The 19,498-nt window shown below is 33.4% G+C and overlaps 2 protein-coding genes across 2 annotated transcripts; both read left to right on the top strand.

Annotated features, from left to right (window-relative positions):
- Nucleotides 1-302: 302 nt before the first annotated feature.
- Nucleotides 303-2,309, top strand: LOC107927570 (cytochrome P450 714C2). The gene is made up of 5 exons (XM_041091696.1): nucleotides 303-618; nucleotides 760-986; nucleotides 1,083-1,330; nucleotides 1,411-1,765; nucleotides 1,843-2,309. The coding sequence occupies exons 1-5, from the start codon at nucleotides 333-335 to the stop codon at nucleotides 2,266-2,268; spliced, it is 1,542 nt and encodes a 513-aa protein (XP_040947630.1). The 5' UTR covers nucleotides 303-332; the 3' UTR covers nucleotides 2,269-2,309.
- Nucleotides 2,310-12,189: 9,880 nt separating this feature from the next.
- LOC121216239 (uncharacterized) lies at nucleotides 12,190-18,076 on the top strand. Its single transcript, XM_041091695.1, has 3 exons — nucleotides 12,190-14,877; nucleotides 17,064-17,374; nucleotides 17,553-18,076. The coding sequence occupies exons 1-3, from the start codon at nucleotides 12,626-12,628 to the stop codon at nucleotides 17,900-17,902; spliced, it is 2,913 nt and encodes a 970-aa protein (XP_040947629.1). The 5' UTR covers nucleotides 12,190-12,625; the 3' UTR covers nucleotides 17,903-18,076.
- Nucleotides 18,077-19,498: the final 1,422 nt, after the last annotated feature.

Here is a 19,498-nt window from a genome sequence, read left to right as displayed (position 1 = left end):
TAAATTAATAAATTTGTTTACAACTGTCCAAAAAGGAGCATATATATAATCTATGGACTGCTCACATTGTTATCATTGGCCTTTATTTTCTTATAAAACTCTAGATTCTGAGCTCCAACATCCACCAATTTGACCTCACTTTAACGTCTTTTATCGATTCTTAATATGCCTAATTTTGTTGTTATTACATATACATACACATATATAAATCATAGGCATGAAAAGATTGTAAGTACCATATTTGACACTGCATACAGAGAGAGAGAGAGAGAGAGAGAGAGAGAGAGAGAGAGAGAGAGAGAGAGAGAGAGAGAGAGAGAGAGTTCAAAGGCATGGAGTTGGCATTGCTGGTGGTGAAGATGAGTAGAACATGCTTGTTGATTGGGTTGATTGGAATGGTGATTCAGCTGTTTGATTCGATGATTTGGAAGCCCCAAAGGCTCCGTGCCAAGCTCCGAAAGCAGGGCATCCAGGGTCCCCCTCCTACATTTTTGCTTGGTAATACACTTGACATCAAGAAGGCACAATCTCAGTCCTCATTTTTGGCCCCACAACACATTACCCACAACAATTCCTCTACTGTCTTCCCTTTCTTCCATCAATGGATACAACAATATGGTATTTTCATTTCTCATTTTGCTATATATATATATATTGGTACCGATGTATATATATATATATATCAAGAAAATTGTAGAAATTATTTGTACTTGTATCAAGCACAGTACGAAGTAACGTTGCAAACCTTTTTATTTTCAGGCCCAACCTTTTTGTTTTCGCTTGGCAACATACAGATTTTACACATAACAGATGCTGATTTGGTGAAGGAAATAATTACATGCACTTCAATGGACTTGGGAAATCCCACCTATCAACAGAAGGAACGAGGCCCTCTTCTTGGCAAAGGCATTTTAACTTCAAATGGTGCCTTATGGGCTCATCAACGGAAAATCATTGCTCCTGAATTATACATGGACAAGGTCAAGGTATGTCTATTAATTATCCATGGATCAATTCTAAATTTATTATTATGTTCATTACAGTATGTTGTTGAGACTTTGGCGTCTTCCATGTGTTTGTAGGGTATGACACACCTAATGGCGGAGTGCTCAGTTATGGTGGTGAAGGGATGGAAGAGCAAAATAGACAGCCATGGTGGAGCAGCAGACATAAAAGTTGACGATTGTTTACGAAGGTTTACAAGGGATGTTATCTCAAGGGCTTGTTTTGGAAGCAATTATTCCAAAGGAGAAGAGATTTTCTTCAAAATTAGATCTCTACAAGAAGCCATGTCTAAAAAAGTTTTATCTAATGGCTTCCCTGGAATGAGGTTCGATTCGATTTGGTTCACTTTTCTTTTCCTTTGTTGAATTGGAATCTGATAGAAATGAGTGAATTTGGAATTTTCAGGTATCTTCCGACGAAGAGCAATAGGGAAATATGGAGATTGGAGAAAGAAGTTCGAGCATTGATATTGAAAACTGTATATGAAACCAAGGATGAAACATCAAAGGAAGATCTGTTACAAATGATTCTGAAAGGTGCTGAAAGCAGTGATTTAGGCCCTGATGCAACTGATAACTTCATTGTTGACAACTGCAAGAACATATATTTTGCTGGGTATGAAACAACTGCCATTACAGCTGCTTGGACCTTGTTCCTTCTTGCACTCAACCCTGATTGGCAAGACAAAGTTCGTGCCGAGGTTGTTCAAATTTGTGAGGGAAAAATACCAGATGCCGATATGATCCGGCGGATGAAAACAGTAAGCACAACCTTCATTTTTCGTATATGTGAGGCAGTAACATGTCCAGAAATTAACTATGTTTGAATGGATGGCAGCTGACAATGGTGATCAATGAGACGCTAAGGCTATATCCTCCAGGAGCCATTATATCGAGGGAGGCCTTAGAAGATATGAAATTTGGAACACTTGAGGTGCCCAAAGGAGTGAATATTTGGTTAATGCCGGTGACACTTCACCAAGATCCTGAAATATGGGGACCTGAAGCTCATAAATTCAACCCTGAAAGGTTTGCCAATGGTGTCAGTGGCGCCTGCAAGTTCCCTCATGTGTATTTGCCTTTCGGATTCGGACCGCATACATGTTTGGGGCAGCATTTTGCCTTGGCCGAACTCAAGCTACTTCTTGCCCTTGCTTTGTCAAATTTCACTTTTTCTCCCTCACCAAACTATAGGCACTGCCCATCTTTGAGTTTGATTATTGAACCTAAATATGGAGTCAATCTCATTGTTAGGAGGCTTTGACTTATCCATCATAACTACTCTAAGTTTATGTCAAAGAAGATACAATGAAATAAAAATATATTCCTTTCATTTCAAATTTTGTTGAGTGTTTTTGTTGTGTATCCTCTTGATGAGGAGAATCGGATATTTATAATATACAGTTATTGTTTATCGAAATGACATGCTAGGTAGACTTCATGCACACCAACACGTATACTGCTCTAGACTTAACACGTGTTTATCGTACCACGTGCTTGATTTGGCACCCTCTCCCTTCGAACCCCAGCAACACATGCAAACCTAGCTTGCGAGCTCTTCTTGTGAGCACTTAATGTCTCTACCTTGTGGGACCCTTGTAGGGCCCAGATTCCTCTGCATGGGTCGGTAGTTCGGGGTTATGTCCGGGTTTCAGGTCGGTAACAGGAAATACCATAACAAATTTATATAATTTTTTTTCTTTCCAACAACTTCACATCATACATACATACATACATACATACATACATACATACACGAGTTTGAAAAAAACTTTTGAATAGCCAAGAATACCCTTTATTTTCTATTATATTACTAAATTGAAATTTAAAATAAATATAATCAATTTTAAAAAGTGAAAAAAATATATTATAGTAATTATATTAAAATAAAAGTTGTGATAATCATAATAAATTTAAATTTATTATCTGAAAAAAGAAATATATTATAAAAAAGAGTTGTGATAGTGTGAGCTTATTTGAATTTTTAGTTTAATTCAAGGATTAAATTGAACTTCGATTTATATTAGGGATTAACTTGAATTTTCATCTTTAAGTGAGGGACTAATTGTGCAGTTAATCTTTTTATTTTAAAGTTTTGTTAAATTAGTTTTGTGGGTGTGTGTTGGCGGTGTTATTTATTTATTATTATATATTAAAACTAGTATATATAAAAATATGAGTTTGGAAAGATTTTTGAACTGACAAGAATACCCTTTATTATTAATTATTTTACTAAATTAACATTAGAATAATAATTTATTAGTATCATTATCTGATAATAATAAAAATAATATTAATTAAATATTAATTAATATGATAGTATATTAATGGAAAATTAACTAATTTGGTCTTATCTTTTAAAATTTCTACTTAAAAATTAACCTAATATATTATTAATTAATAAAATGTAAATTTATGAAATTATTGAATAAAAGTGAAAAAATTAAAAATAATCATTTCTTTTTATTTTATTTTAAATTTCTATTTATTGCATGATTTTCGCTAAATATTCAATGTATTCCTCATATTATTTGATTGATTAATAGTTTGAAATCATTATTATTCTATTTAGAATTTTTAAATAAAAAACTTTAAGCTTTTCAATTAAACATTTTAACTAAATAAATATAATTTATATATAAATATGATTTTATTTTAAATATGATAAAAATTAATAATATTCAAATCAATTTTTTTATAATTAACAAAAAAAATGAATGTGTGAGATTAACATTATGTATATAAAAAGACAATATCAACATATTGGTAATTTAACCTAAAAATGTATAAATTTATCTATTTATTATTAATTTATATGTCAAAACTCAAAAGAAAATAAATATATTTTATAATTAAATTATGTAAATTTTTTATAAATACTAATTGCATCTAATCAAATTGGTTTGATCCAACAAAAATCCCGACTCGACAAATAGTATGGCTCATATATATTTGAAAATTTAAGATAAAGAAAATCAATCAATTAAAAAATAGGCTAAATAGGCCATATATGCCAAAAAAAAGTTTATTGGCTAAATAGGCCGATTTTTTGAAAATTTAGGGAAATAGATTGTTTTTTTAGAGAGAGTGGGAAAGCGCACCCAGCAGGACGCGCTTTCCTTTAAGTTGTATTTTCTGACTTTTTTAATCACCCAGCAGGACGCGCTTTCCTTTAAGTTGTATTTTCTGACTTTTTTAATATAATTAGTTTGTTTGGTTAGATAGTTAAATGTTAGTGATTTTTTAAATGTTTAGTAATTTTGAACTACAATTTTGGGAGACAAAAGGTTATTAGAGGGAGGGTGAAAGGTTAGTGAGTTGAATGCTTTAATTGAAGGAGAAGCTAAGGAATGTCATCATATGTTTAACTAATACAAGTGCTTGTAGTCGTTTTGTGCCTCAACATTTTTATTATTTATCATACCATCTTAAGCCATTGAATGTTATAAGCCAAAAAGTTCTATATGACCTCAACTAGTCTTCACACCTTAGGTTGAAGTTAAAGACACAATTGACCTATTGAATAATGATTTTGGCATTACAACTTTATCATAAATCTAAGTGTTTTATTTTGATGGAATTTCATGAATGTGCATGTTTTGAGTTGGCTATCCATTGTGTTTGATCTTTATTAACCATTTGAACTAATCTCGTTTCATGATTGATGACTATGAGCCATTGTAAGTCTCATGTTCATAAGTGAATGTCGATGATTAAGTTGATTGTATTTACTTAACAAATGTAATGCATATGATTGTATAATAGGGAAAATTTTGCATTGCTTGTTGTTTGTGAGTTTTAGGTTTGGTTTTGCGTGAAGGCAAGAACAAATGTAAGTGTGGGAAATTATGATAAGTGGTAAATATTTATGGTCTTTCTATTCTTGTTTCAGCTTATTCTCAAATGAAACTGAGTCATTTTAATATTAAGTTGTTTCATAGCTTGTGTATAGGTATAGTTGCGGTTTTGTGTTTGTTTTAGAAGGTTAATGTCATTTTAGTGATTAGATGATAAATGGTGTTTAAGGTGTGTGTGCCTGAATGTACAAGTGAGTTAAGGGCTAACTTGCATAAGGCTTTGAGATTTGAGCAGAATAGATAGTCACATTGTGGCATGAGGAAGCTTAGCGTCATGACATGAGAGATTGTTTGGAGATGCCCTGAAATGATAGTATTAGAGGTTGCGACATTGAAGGTGTTGGATCTGGTGCCTTAAGTGTTCGTTTTGTATACTTGTATTTTTTGAACTAATTGATTTAATAAGAACATTCATTAATTACATTAATATATTTTGTGTATTGGCCTCAATGTTTTTGCATGCAAAGAAAAATATAATAAAATATTAGCTCACTGGTTATCTAATGTTTAACTAATACTAAGTGGTATTACGTAGTCGGATCATAATACAGAAATACAACTTGTATTATTAGATTAACCTAACAATGTCCTTAGTTTAACCGAAAATGAGCAAACCAATTAAAAGACTAATATGTTGTCATTCAAGATTAACTGGGGAGATGCTTTGTCTTGAGCATAGGAGTGGATGACTCCTAAAAGATAGAGGCATAAGTGTGACTAACTGAACTGACAGTACATTGGACAGAATCCAAGTAGAGTAGATCCTAGACCGATTTATGGATTTATTCACTTATGATTCATAGTGCGGCATACTTTGATCTTGAGTGGATGATGGACTATCTATGCGTGACTCGTATACTTTGATGTAAGTAAAAGCCTGAGTTCAAATAGATAAGAAACCGAAAGTTGGTCTATTAGGCGTACAACTTCTACAATATGTAGCATCATTCACAATAGTGGAATTCATAGCCCAACCAATGGGTAAATGATATCCTCTCATCGGCATTACATGATAGATGAAAAACAAATATGGCCATTGCTCGTTTTTCTTTGTGATAAATGACTTAATTACTATTTGATAGTAATTTACTTTTCATTAAGGAAGATGTAATGGTTACCATGGGATAAAATATGATCATATTAGGAGAACATATTTATCGCAAAGAGATTAAAGATATCCTATAAGGGTAACACACTGATGACAAGGTCATTGGAAGAGTATTGATTAAGTAGCGTTTGTAATGATATGTAATTAAGGAGAACTTAGTCATAATACTACAGTGGAATGACTTCATGACTAAATAAGTCTATAATTGTAACACCCCATACCTGGCCTAAATGTTATGGTCGGATCATAGGGGTTACGTCGTACAAGTATAAGAAACAAATATTTCAATTTGATGAAACCATTTTCAACATAACGAAAAATCAATTTGGGTAACTCATTGAAAGCATAGCGATTTTTCTGAAGCCACGCTTATATGGTATCACTAAAATCAAAACCAATTTACTTAAACATTTGAGTGACAAAACACTTTAGGAAATTGTATTTAGTCTTACAGCGGAAAACTTTAAAACGTTTCATTTATTAAATGGCGGTTCTTTTTAGTTATCATACGTAAACGTTCTTAAAATATTGAAGTTTTTATGTGATAAATTCCAAACAATCCTAACAAACTAAGCAAAAATTCAAATGCCCAAAAACAAATAAAAACCCAAGAAAGTCCATAATGTCCATTTTAACAAACAAATAAAAGAAAACCTATAGTGCTAAAACCAAAACTATGAAACTCGAGCTCCAGAGTCGTCGTCCAATCCTAGGTCGGAGGATTATCTGAAACGAAGCAAACAAATCGTGAGTTTTAAGCCTAATGTGTGATTTAACCCATAATCTCAATACAAGAACTTATCATATAATATCTTATCATAACAGATTTTATACAGATCATACCTTAACATATCTTATCAAATCATTTCATATTGAATCATAACATAGCATATCATATCATAAACATATAATGCTCTACCCCCATCCACTACACACCATCTTCGTCTAACCGATCACACCATATAACTATAAGAGTCTATCCATCTAATCAACCAATATGTGGCAGTGTGCCACTCATATGCAGTTGAGATGCCATACATAAATTTATGGTCTAACCGCTATAGTTGCAGTACAAACTGCCATATAACACTTCCTCCGTCATATCATAACCCATCCTAGAACACAAATGTATCATAATCATGAATCATATATATATGTATCATAAATCATATGGCATACATACTCACATATTTTCATTCAAATCATAACATAGCACATGGTTTAATGGTAAGATATTCTACCTACATACCTCCTAGGCTTATCTACATATTTTTACGTATCGAAACTTATGCTTTTTCAGCCCATACGATGCCTATAGACCCAAATTTGAGTCCCCCAAACAGCCCTTAATTGGGCAAAAAGGCCTACACGACTCAAAAACCTAGCCCGTGTGGTCCACACGATTTACCCACACGGTCTGAAAATTTTCACACAGTCGTGTACTCCACACGACCTGACACACGGCCTATCACATAGCCATGTGGCACACACGGTCTACTACACTGCCTGACACACGGCCGTGTAACGCCAGACAATTTTGAAAATAACCCCCTGTTTTTGTATTTTTTTCGAGTTTCAAATGATAAATCGAGTTAGTTTCACCCATCTGATAGAAGAGTCGATTGACCACACAACAATTGCACTCCGAACCCTACAATTATTCAACAACGATAACCATCAATTCTCAAAACCAATTCAAGATGAAACAATATTCACCAAAACTCCAGCCCCTAAATCGAAACTAAGTACTTACCGTTCAAGAAATCAGCGACTCGATTGCAACCTACTCAGCTGGAAGAAGTTGATTGTCACCCTCTTCGCCTAATCAAAACACGAGAACATATATCACAATCAAGAATGAGATTTAGGCATAACATAAGTCCATATTGTTCAAAGAAAAAAAATTTCAAAGCAAAGGAGTAGAAAATAATTCGAAGAACTTACACCTTATCCAAAATTTTGATCAAATTAACAACACCACGCACGAACACAAGGAAGAACAGAATGACAATAAACAGATACCAGCAGAAAAGAGAAAATGGAAGAAGAAAATTTCATAAAGAAAAAGATACAAACAAGAAAAAGAGAAATAACGATCGAACCACTAGACTTAGAATAGAGGGATTTTAGGGATTTGATTAATATGATAACTTAAAATAAAATAAAATAAAATATCCTATAACCACCAGACTTTTTTTAATTTAATAAGGACTACTACTAATAAATACAAGCAACAAAAATACTACATATGCTCACACCACAACTTGAACCCAAAACTTAAGAGTTTGTTAAACTTAACCGTCAAAACACTAAGCTCATCATTGTCACAACCCAACAAAGAAATAATTTAAGCCTTAAATCTCAAGGTTAACATAAAGCCAAAATCCAATAGAAAAAATTCAAAATAAGGGAATTGAACATAAAACCCAAAGCATACCTCCAAGGCACTTAATCGCCAAACCAAATCAAATTGTTTAATGATTATACAGGCTTAACAACAAAAAATTTGGGGCGTTATAATAATTAATAGGCGAAAAACTGCAACTTAATTATAAATTATTTGAGCCCTAATAATATATATCCAATTGTTCCATTCATTAGCTCGTTAAAACCAGAAATGAATTATATGTAGAACCAAACGAGTAGAAATGAATAGAAATTATGAAGTTAGAGAAATGGGTCGTATTCACAATAAATAAAGATGATGATGTTAGAGGCCCAATTCCCCTCATTTTACATGTAAGGGGCAACAACCCTGGTGTTTTTATCTAGGGTGTGTCGCCCCCTCTTTTAGTTAGACTAGAAGAGTGTTTTTATATTAAATAAACATTATTTGTGTTATACTTATTTAATTAGGATTCCCCTATCTCTCCTTATAAATAGTTGGCACCGGTAGAGCTATTATTACTAGTTTTTACACATAAGTTTCTTGTACTATTATTTTGTTAGAAAGTAGTGGAAATTTATTTTCTTGGAATAAATTATATTTTCTGGGAATAATAATTTCTATGGCTTCTATTGAGAGAATTACTTTAAGTAAAAGTAATAAAATGTTTTTGGTTTTGTGTTTGGTTCTTGTTGTTCGAGCCCACACTTGAAGCAATTCAAGGTACAAGGACAGCAGAGAAGGCCATTTGGTTAAAAGTGGGGAACGTTTCGAATTTGTCTCGCACAAAACATAAGTATTTTTTGGTAGAATGTTTATTACTATAAATATTACATGTCAACTCAATTTTGAAAACTTTTAAACTTCCGTTGTAACAGTAAACCATTTTCATAACTAAAATTTTTCAACAGAAGGACCTGAGGTCGTGACCTAATTGACCATTTGGACCTGGAGGAATCTAGTGAGCAAAGCAACATCGCAACATTGTCAAGCTGAGGGTGCGATGTTGAATGAACAAGACTTGGAGGTGTAGTAGACAATGAGTGACATTGCGATGCGAAATTGTTAGAAGTCCCGTTGTTGTCTCCTTAAGTCCCGACATGGAAAACCTGAAGTCTCGACAACATGCTGAATCTGACTTAGGAGAACATACCTTTGTCACGCCGTGATGCTACGAAAATGGAGATCGGCGACATTGTGTTACAAATTTGTTGTTATTGACAGTTATTCAAACAGAATTGAACATTCCAACCTTTAAAAAGTTAAAATTTAACAAGGGTAAAAAGGTCTTTTAGCTCATTAATATAGAAACACCTTTTTATAGAAAATTAAAGGGAGATTGGAGAGGGAGAAATAAGAGAGTTTTTAGGTTGTTTTTTTTTTAAAGTTCTTTGTAGATACTTTGTAGAGATTAAATTGTTATACATTTCTAGACTCTTTCTTGTTGATGGCGACCTAACATGGAAATAAAAAAAAAGCTCTAGCTTTGAAGTTGGATGCTACTCCATGAATGAGTAATTCTAAACTTTTGTTCTTACTCATTTCTATAACTTGAATGTTTAGCATGTTTGCTTGTACTTTGAACTCCATGTTGTTTTAAATTCTTTTGATGGTTGATTGTGATATTAGTTGCCAATTGTAGTCAGTGTGCATGTTGATGATTAATTTGGTTGGTTGATTGTATTAAAGTGCTTAGTAAACTAGAATTGACAACTCTAATGGAAGATGTAGATAGATGAGACTGAGAGGGGATTCTATCATGTAGAGATTTAATATGATCATGCCGAATAATGAGGTCGAGAAGTAAGCTATTAACTAGGTGAGACTAAGAGGAGATCCTAGGCGGTAGCTCTTGAGTTAGATGATACCCAGAGGAGACATCTACAACCAAGGTAATTGAAACACGTTTGTTAATTTCATGAGTAGCTAGCTAATCAATCGACCATCATCTTGATTAATTGCATAGTCTAAAACGAGAAAGATGGAAGCTAGATTCATTTACTTGATTTCTAAGCTAAGTTAGTTTTCTATGACTTTTTTTTTGAATTGCATTAATAATTCTTAACTCTATTAAATCAATAATTGCTTAACTAGTATTTTGCTCGACTTATGCATGATACCTAGTCAGTCTTTGAGAAAGATGACCTTTGGAATGCTTACTTGAGGATTTTCATTATACTACTATATTAAAATTTAACCCCTTATGTTTGCGGTTTTGCCCCAATTGAATTGTTGAATATATTTGATTTTTGATCGTGTGTATGGGCGAGTCAGTACACATGGCACGATATGTGTCATTGTTTGGTTATTTTATTAGCCACGTTAGTTTTTAACAGTATAATTGAATGAAATTTTTAACAAAAATATCAATTTATTCTTTAATTTGTGTGCAAGGATTAATATATCTATTTTTAATAAAAAAATAAAATATAATCTAATTTCTAATATAAAAACTTTCATAATATTTTTACCGAATATTAGAGTTTTTCTTGTTTGGGCCTCTCCTCTAGTTCTTATAGTTTTCCTAACGAGAGTTTCCATTGGATAAAAACATAAGAAAGAAAGAAAAAACAAGTCATAATAAATGCATAATTTGTTTTCAATAAAAAAAAAAATGCATACTTTGCCAATAAGCGTGAATGCGTGCATTTGATGCCAAAAACTATTCTTCTTCGCAGCACCACGCACGCAACGCGTAGCTTGCCCTCACTTACCACCGCACTTTCCGCCACCAATATTTTATTACGACCATGGGGCCTTTAGAGTTCTCTCCAAAGCTAAATATAATACTAAAAGATTATAAACATTAAGATATACCTAAAATTTTTGTACTTTGGTTTTTATGTAAAAAACAAGTTGGTGATTAAAGAAAAATTCATCATTTCTATTAAAATTTTATTTATTTATAATGTTAAAATTTAATGTAGTTAAAAAAAAATCAACGGCTAACATGTGATGTGTCACGTGTATATTATATTGACGTACAAGGAATACGTTTTAATAGCAAAAATTGATGTAATTTTTTATAGAAAGATCTACTTCTTCTTTGATCTAATGTATATAGATTAATTTATCTATTTTCTGAGTTAAATGGACAAAATAGAATCTAACTCTTAATTCGAGTACCTCTATGATATATTTACCTGGACATTAACTATGAAAATTTTTAACTTTACACTATTTGTCTTTAAATTGTATTTAAATAACTAAGACCTATGGTTTTAATTTTTTTTTGGGTGAAATGGTTTTAAAAATTTCCATCCTTCTATACCACATGATTAAAAAAAGATTTTTCTTGTCCTTCTCAATTTTGAAATTGTACAAATTAGTCTTTCTAAAAAAATTAGAGCAATTTAATCTCTATCAAATTTGAAAGTGAGTAATTAAAGATAATTAATCATGATATTAATGTCTTTTATCAATTGTGCATGATTTTAATTGGTATGATAACAAATTTAGCCCTCAATGTTTACATATCTATTAATTTGATTCTGATTCTAAAAAAACCGACAAATTTAGCCTCAATGTTTACACATTTACAAAAATATTGAGGCTAAATTTATTAAATCATGATCAAGTTAATGGAATGTGTAATTATAAGAGCTAAATTTGTTATTTTACTGATCAAATTTATGTAAAATTGACAAAGAATATTAACGTCATGACTAATTGTTCTTAGTTGCTCAGTTTCGAAATTGACAAAGATTAAGTTGCTTCGATTTGTTTGAGAAGAACCAATTTACTAAATATTGAAATTGAAAGGATTGGAGATGTATTTTTACCAAAAAAAAAACACTTCTAAAACTAAAACCAAGTTAAAAAAAATAAAATTGCACTAAGTAACCTCTTCACTTCTTTATTGTTTCTCATCTTCAACACCCATTTTCAGATCAGAGAGAGAAAAACAATAGAAGAGAATTATTGCGAGGGAAAAGAAATAGACTGTAAGATAAGATCCATACTCTCTTTAGGAGTTTTCTGTTGAGAGAAGTTTGGAACAAAGGCTTTCAGGCCAATCCATGGGTTCTTTTAATCCAATTCAATTCAAGGTTTGGTCTTTCTCCTTTTAATTTCTCTCAAACAATCCGAATTCCCTTCTGGGTTTTCCTTAGATCTGTCTTTGCAATCGCTTTCTTAGTCTCTTTTTTTGTTCATACTTACTGGGTTTTTAGGGTTTCCGAAATTGGTACATAAACTTGATTCTGAAATTAGGGCTTTTGCTCTATTTCTGAATACATAGAAAATTAAATAGTATTTGATAACCGGGAAGATGCAATCTAGAAGAAAAGAGGAGCATGTTGAACTATCGCGAACTGTTAAGTCGCGTGGTCAACACAGGGCTGCTGCTGAAGCTGGTCCTCATGGCCCTTATCCAGTTTCTCGTCGTGAGGTGATCAATAATCGGTCTCCTCCACTGCGTGGACGGAGGAGCTATAGTCCTAATTCCCTTGATGCGTCTAGGAGGGGGGGCTCAGTTAGGGATCGGATGACCGGATCCATGATGGGGATGGATTCATATGGTCAGCATTTGGGTAGTGTTACAACTGAAACGGCACGATCAAAATCACCCCTACGTGAGCAAATGCGAAAGAAGCCTCATTATGAAGATGAGGGAGTTGTCCATAGAAAATATGATTATGTTGAGCCTGTTGGTTTTGATGATCGTACAAACTCCAGAGCAAGGGGTGTTTATCATGGTACTTCTAGGATGACCAAAGAGGACTATATGGATAACAGAGTTTCAACTATTGATGGGCACGTAATGATGAGCCAGAAATTGTTGCCAGTGGAAGAAATCAATGTAAGAGGGCCACATCGGTTGCCTCAGGATCTAGGTACAAGCCTAAATTTTTCTGAAACTAGTGGGCAGTTACCATTTTCCTCGCAAGATATTAATATAGGTCAATATGAGCATGAAAAATTTCGGCATCGAGAAACTATACCTTCTAAGAAGGCGACAGTTATGGATTCTTACAAAGAAGACAAACCCATGTTTGACTCCCAGGATGTCACATATAGTATGGTGGAAGCATCGCAATCCAAGGACTTCATGAGCACCAATCAACTTAAGGATTTTGGTAGCACATCTTCTGGTCTCCCTAGGACTGAGTTCCTGTGTTCATATCAGGATGATGCACCCTTACATGTTTCTGAAGAATATCTTAGGAGCAGCAGGAAGCTCACAGAACCGGTGGGATATAATAAATATGATCAAAGGCCACTTACAGATTCTGTGAGAGATCCTGAATCTGCAAGAAGGAATATGACGTTATATCAGCAATGGACAAATAGTCCGAGCAGAGCTGAATATGAGGATTATGTATACAGAAAACCTAGGGTAATAGGAAGTAATAATCATGGGTATCCAGTTGAGGACGTAAAAAGGATGATGCCATCTCAATCTCGAGTTAGCTATGAACATGCATCAGTTGATTATGGTCATATAGGCATGCCAAAACCAAATATTATGCACCATGTTGTAGACAGAATTGATAATACAGATCATTCATATGGAAGTTCAAGAAAGGCCATTATATGGGATGATCATGCTTTGCAAAAGCAGATAAGTACTGACTACATTGATATGCGCAGATCATATGCACCAATGCATGGTGAGGAATATGTGGGTTCGGAAGACGCCCATGTTGCGTTTGGAAGAAGACTACCACAAGATTATGAAATGTCACATTTGGATGCATCCCACAACCGTCAATTATCAAATTTGAGATCTGATTCTGGTTATGGCAGAGGAGTAGGTCCAGTCTTTCAAAATGAAAGAATGATAAATTCTTCTGCATCTAAATATGATGCAGAGCAACATAGACCTGGTCTAAGAACAAAGAGAATGGAGGACGAGCTTGACATGTACTCAGATAGGATCCTTAAAAGGAAGTTCCTTATGGTGGAAGATATTGATAGGCCAAGTTCTAAAACTATTGTATCCAGAAAATTGCATTCAGCTGGCGACTTTGGCAGTTCATATGACAGTGAGGATCAGATTGATGAAGATATAATTGGTTTACATGCATCTAGGACAAAACGGTATGGCCACAATGAATATAGAAAAGCTGGAAGGACATATGATGGGCAAGAACATCAAGGAGATTCAGAATTGGATGACTGGTATATGTCCGAAGGTTCTTTGGCACATTCGCAAAGGGTTCCAATCAGATTTTACAAAAATAGTGGTAAATATATTAAGGGAAATCCTGGACCTGGTTCTCTTAGCTGGCATACTTCAAATCACAATGACAGAAGAAGTAACCTTCATAACCAAAACAAAGTTTGGAAGAGAAATGAAGATTATGATGAGGATATAAATGCAAATGATGGTGACATGACTGAAGATTTAGTGAATTATGCAGAGGCTGAGCTGTCCGAGGATTCAGAAGAATTTAAGCAATTGGTACATGAAGCATTCTTAAAGTACTCTAGAAAGTTAAATTTGAACCAGTCCGCTCGTAGAAGATACAAGGAGCAAGGAAATGCTGGTAGTTTGTTCTGCATTGTATGTGGAAAAAGGTCTGTTTTCTTTTCTATTACATGCATTTTAAAGAGGGGCTTATATTTTCATTTAGTTGTTTGCTTCATTGAGGACTTTCATAGTGTTTGTTTAAAGTTGCAATCAACTAAGTATGCAGAGGCCCAAAGGTTCTATCAATTGGTCTTCCTTGGACATTTTTAATGGCCTTTTGAATATTTTGGGAACTAACAAAATCATTACTGTTATTTAGTTATTTAAGTGATAACTTGAGGTTTTTTTCTTCTGGCCATGCAGTTTGTTCATTAAATGGTAACTAGACATATGATGGTTGGTCATAAACAACTTTATTTCTGGGTCTAATGTCAATTATTTTGCTTCTGAGCTGAAATATTCTCAGAGCTGAAATATGCCTGAGAAATGAGGGTTTATATTAATAATTCGGGTTTCATAAAATGTAATAATGCTAGCGTACCATCTACTGAATGTGAAGTTTATGAATATGTTAACACCATGCAACCTTAGATATAGTAAATGCTTTCATTCACTAAAAGAAGAATAGAGGGGAAAGTAGAGAGTTTCAGCATTTGTGACAAAAAATTGTTGAATGGGCTAGCTTGCTATGTGATGGGATTTAGGCTTCCAGTTTTATCAATTTAAGCTTCATAGCATTTTATGTAGAAGTTCATCCAGTGAGGTTGGAACTTGGAAATTTCCTGTGTTAGACGACATTTGTGTATAGCCCTATAAGTAAAGCTAACTGCTGAAAGTTGGTTGATTTTGAGACGTCAAGTGGAGAACTCCAAGGATTCTTTAAGTGTGCTGATATGGAGAACGTCTTGGCTTTGTCGATACTGGATAGAACTTATTGCTTCCCATGCTCATTCTTGACTGATTTGTGAGAAAAGCTGCTTGATTTCAGCAACAGGCATCTAGGATGTTTGGTTTGAGCCATTTGTCCTTGCTCTTTCAGAATCCTTGGATGTTGTTAAGGTTAGTACCCTTATGTCTGATAGGGGCTTTCATAATCTGAATGTGAGTGACTACTTGATCATTTCTGTGGCAGATAGGATGGTAGTGAGGCACTGCCAGTCAATTATGATGCTACTTGCTTTTAATGGAGAGGTCCATGATGGAGAAGGTCTAAATGGCAGTGTAGATTGGGAAATCAGATAGAGAGATAAAGCTATGTGGTCTGCATTATGTTGCAGATCAGCTTTTTAAGTTCTGTAAAGAACTTTGTAAAAAGTGTGTATTATTTTGTCTTGCATGGTTTTATACAGCAATTTCTTGTAGGTAGCTAAACGTTGATCTTAATGATCCATCCATCCATCTCGCTCTCCCCCCTCCCCCTTTCCCCCTCATCTCTCGCTCTCTCTTTCTGACGCATTTGATGTATGTGTATTTTTTTTTTAATCTTTTTTGAAGTAATTTTTTGTTAGTAAAACATTTGCAAATGCAGTCTACTTCACTAACAAATTGCAAATGCATTCTACTTTTTTGAAGTAGAAATCAGGTTGCAGTAAAACAGGATGCTTTGCTTGATTAAAGATATACTTTGTTGTTTTTAACTCTTCACTGGTCTTATCTAATAAACTGATGATATAGTCCTGTAAATATGAATAGACCTGTCAATTGGACAGGTCAAGTTGGGTTGGGTCAATTCAGGTTTTAAAATTTTTGACACTCGGGCTTGGGCCATTTTGGGTTACTTGTTCGGGTCATTTCTAGTTATGGTTGTTTTTGGGTTTGGGTTGGGTGGTTGCCTTTTTGTGGTCAAATCAGGTTGGCTATAGTTCAAGTTCAGTTAATCAGGTTAGGTTTTTGGTTTGGGTTAGAATTGATAGGTTTAAATATACCCTCAATATACTGTTGAACTTGGGTGAAAAACATAGAGTATGTTAAGTCACTGTTTGACCTATGTAGAAGGTGTGCTTAGGTTTTGAAACACAATTTCGTACTTTATTTCCAGTGGCTGTAGAAAAATCGGTTTGAGATACATTAGGTCGGAACTGGATATTACTTTTTATGTTCTTGATTTTGATTTTATTCTCTCTGATCTGATTGGATTCGGGTTGTTTTCCTCTAATGGCTTTGAGAGCATCAATCATCATGAACATCTAGATTAATATTTATTCAAATCAGTATCTCCTTTTTAAAATTTATTACCATTGATGAACAATGAATCTTCCTCTCTCTATTATTCTTACATATGTGCCTCTTACAGCTACTCAAAAGAATTCATGGACACCCAACGCCTGGTGACGCATGCTTTCATGTCTCACAAGGTTGGGTTGAGGGCAGAGCACTTGGGTCTTCACAAAGCAGTATGTGTGTTGCTGGGATGGGACAGCATAGCACCTCCTGACACTATAACATGGGTTCCCCAGGTCTTGCCTGAAGCTGAAGCCTTGGCTCAGAAGGAGGATTTGGTTCTCTGGCCTCCAATTGTGGTCATCCACAACATTTCCATGGCAAATAACAACCCTCAAGAACAGAAGGTTGTTCCAATCGAAGGGGTGCAGGCTTTCCTAAGAGGTGAGCACTTGACTGATAAATTTGCATGATGATTTATTTAGTAAACGCCTGAATGTATTTAGTAAGCTTTTATACTTGCTGGTGAATATGAAGACTGATATATATTTATTTGTTTTCATGGATTGTGGTTTTGTTGTTTTTCTTGTTCTTCCCCATGTTGGTTATTGAATGATGACAGATAAAGGGTTTGTTGGGGGGAAAATCACGGTGTGCCTGGGGAGGCCTGCAGACCAAAGTGTTATGGTGGTGAAATTCTTAGGCACATTTACTGGACTGGCGATGGCAGAGAGACTTCACAAGTATTTCGTGGAGAATAAGCGAGGGAGAAAGGAATTTACATCAAAAAATAAGGGGGATGAGGAAATGGGAAAACCCGATGAGGGGGAGGAACAACTGCTGTATGGATATATGGGAGTATCAGAGGACTTGGACAAACTTGATTTCCATAACAGGAAATGGAGTGTGGTAAAGAGCAAGAAGGAGATCCTGGACTTGGCTAATGATCCTGTCAAAACTGATGAAAGGTAGCTTTTCATAATTTACATACATATATCTCTCTGAAGGAATATTTTAGTTAATATCTCTTCTAAAACAAAGCCATTTCATTAAACCTTATTTTCTGCTAGTTTTGTATTGTATCCTAACACTATTAATATCAAAACATACATATATATATATGTAAGATTGTTGTATTTTTCTCTACTTGTCTATCTTCTTAAATTCGATTGCCCAAAAATGATGTTAGGGTCTGATTGGTTTTTCAATTTTGTTGAATTTTCGTATTCATGGAAATATTTTAATTTTATTATTACTTTTGTCTAATTCAGTAAAATTGAACTGTAATTTCAGAATTCAAGATTAAATTATAAAACCGTTGATTAGATTATGAGCAAATAATGAAAATTCATTTTTTTAAATGAATCATATTTTAAGAATATTTTTATCTTTCGAAGTTTTTATATAATGTATTTAAATGCAATACTTAAACTATATATAAATATTTAGAAAACACCTTTAAAATCTACTTTCCTAAAAAACTTACCATTAGGTTCATTACTTTCTTACGAAAAAGCTATCATTACTTTAAAAAATAATTGTTTGTGTAGAGAAAGAAGTCCTATTTTGTACGCCACTCTTTGCTGCTATAATATTATCTGTTTAATTAATGCAAAAATGGTGTAATAAATATGATACTAATGTTTGATATGTTTTTTTTAATATTAATTTTATTAGAGGTTCTTATCATATCTATGTTTTTTGATACAATATTTAGAGCTACTCATAACCTCTTTCCAACCCTTAAATAGAAGGATAATGTACTTTAGCGCACTTGAACCTGTGTTCTCTTGCGTTGGCAATAAATTAAAATTCAATCAATTTGATATGTGTTTTTTTTTAAATAAAGGGCAATGAGGGATTAGATTTGGTGTCGAGTACAAACTTGATATTAAAGTCTTTTTATCATTTTACTTATGATTCAGTTGAGCTTTTGCTTTCAACATTTTACTCAATTTTTATACCTTCTGTTTATAATTATATAGCTAACACATGAAAAAAGAATGACAAGTAGGGTTAACAAGCAAACCTAAAATCCAATCCAAACCAAAGCTAATTAGACAACATGATAGCAATTGGGGAAGAATTTTGATAAACCACCACAATTTAAGAATCTTCTAAATTTAAAGTGATGAGGTTGGAGAGCAAGAGATACAAAATATTATCATTCTCAATTACTTCACATAAATAAAAAGTATTTAAGGGTGTTTAATTATTGTTGAAATCGGAAAGTTTTGATTCAAAATCTCATTGTTAATCTTTATATAGGCTATTTAAGATATCCATCAAGTATAGAAAACTTAAAGCTAAGTACTTGCATTAATAACCAAATACATGCATCTAATTCTAAATTTATATCTAATTTTGAAATTCATGTTTTAATTAATGTACATTTATTCATTCATACATTAATTCCTAATTTACGCACCAAATTTATTAAATTAAATAAAAAATATCTTAAAAATCTTCCACCCAAATTAAGTTTTTCATGTTATGCTCCCATAAGACCTTCAAAGCTCAAAATATGTCTAATTTAGACCATAGTAGCTAACAACTCGATAGATGCTC

This window comes from Gossypium hirsutum, chromosome D04, assembly GCF_007990345.1.
Source record: "Gossypium hirsutum isolate 1008001.06 chromosome D04, Gossypium_hirsutum_v2.1, whole genome shotgun sequence".
In the NCBI taxonomy this organism is placed as follows: domain Eukaryota; kingdom Viridiplantae; phylum Streptophyta; class Magnoliopsida; order Malvales; family Malvaceae; genus Gossypium; species Gossypium hirsutum.
The sequence above is the reverse complement of the archived record's forward strand: the minus strand, read 5'-3'. Positions and strand labels throughout refer to the sequence as shown.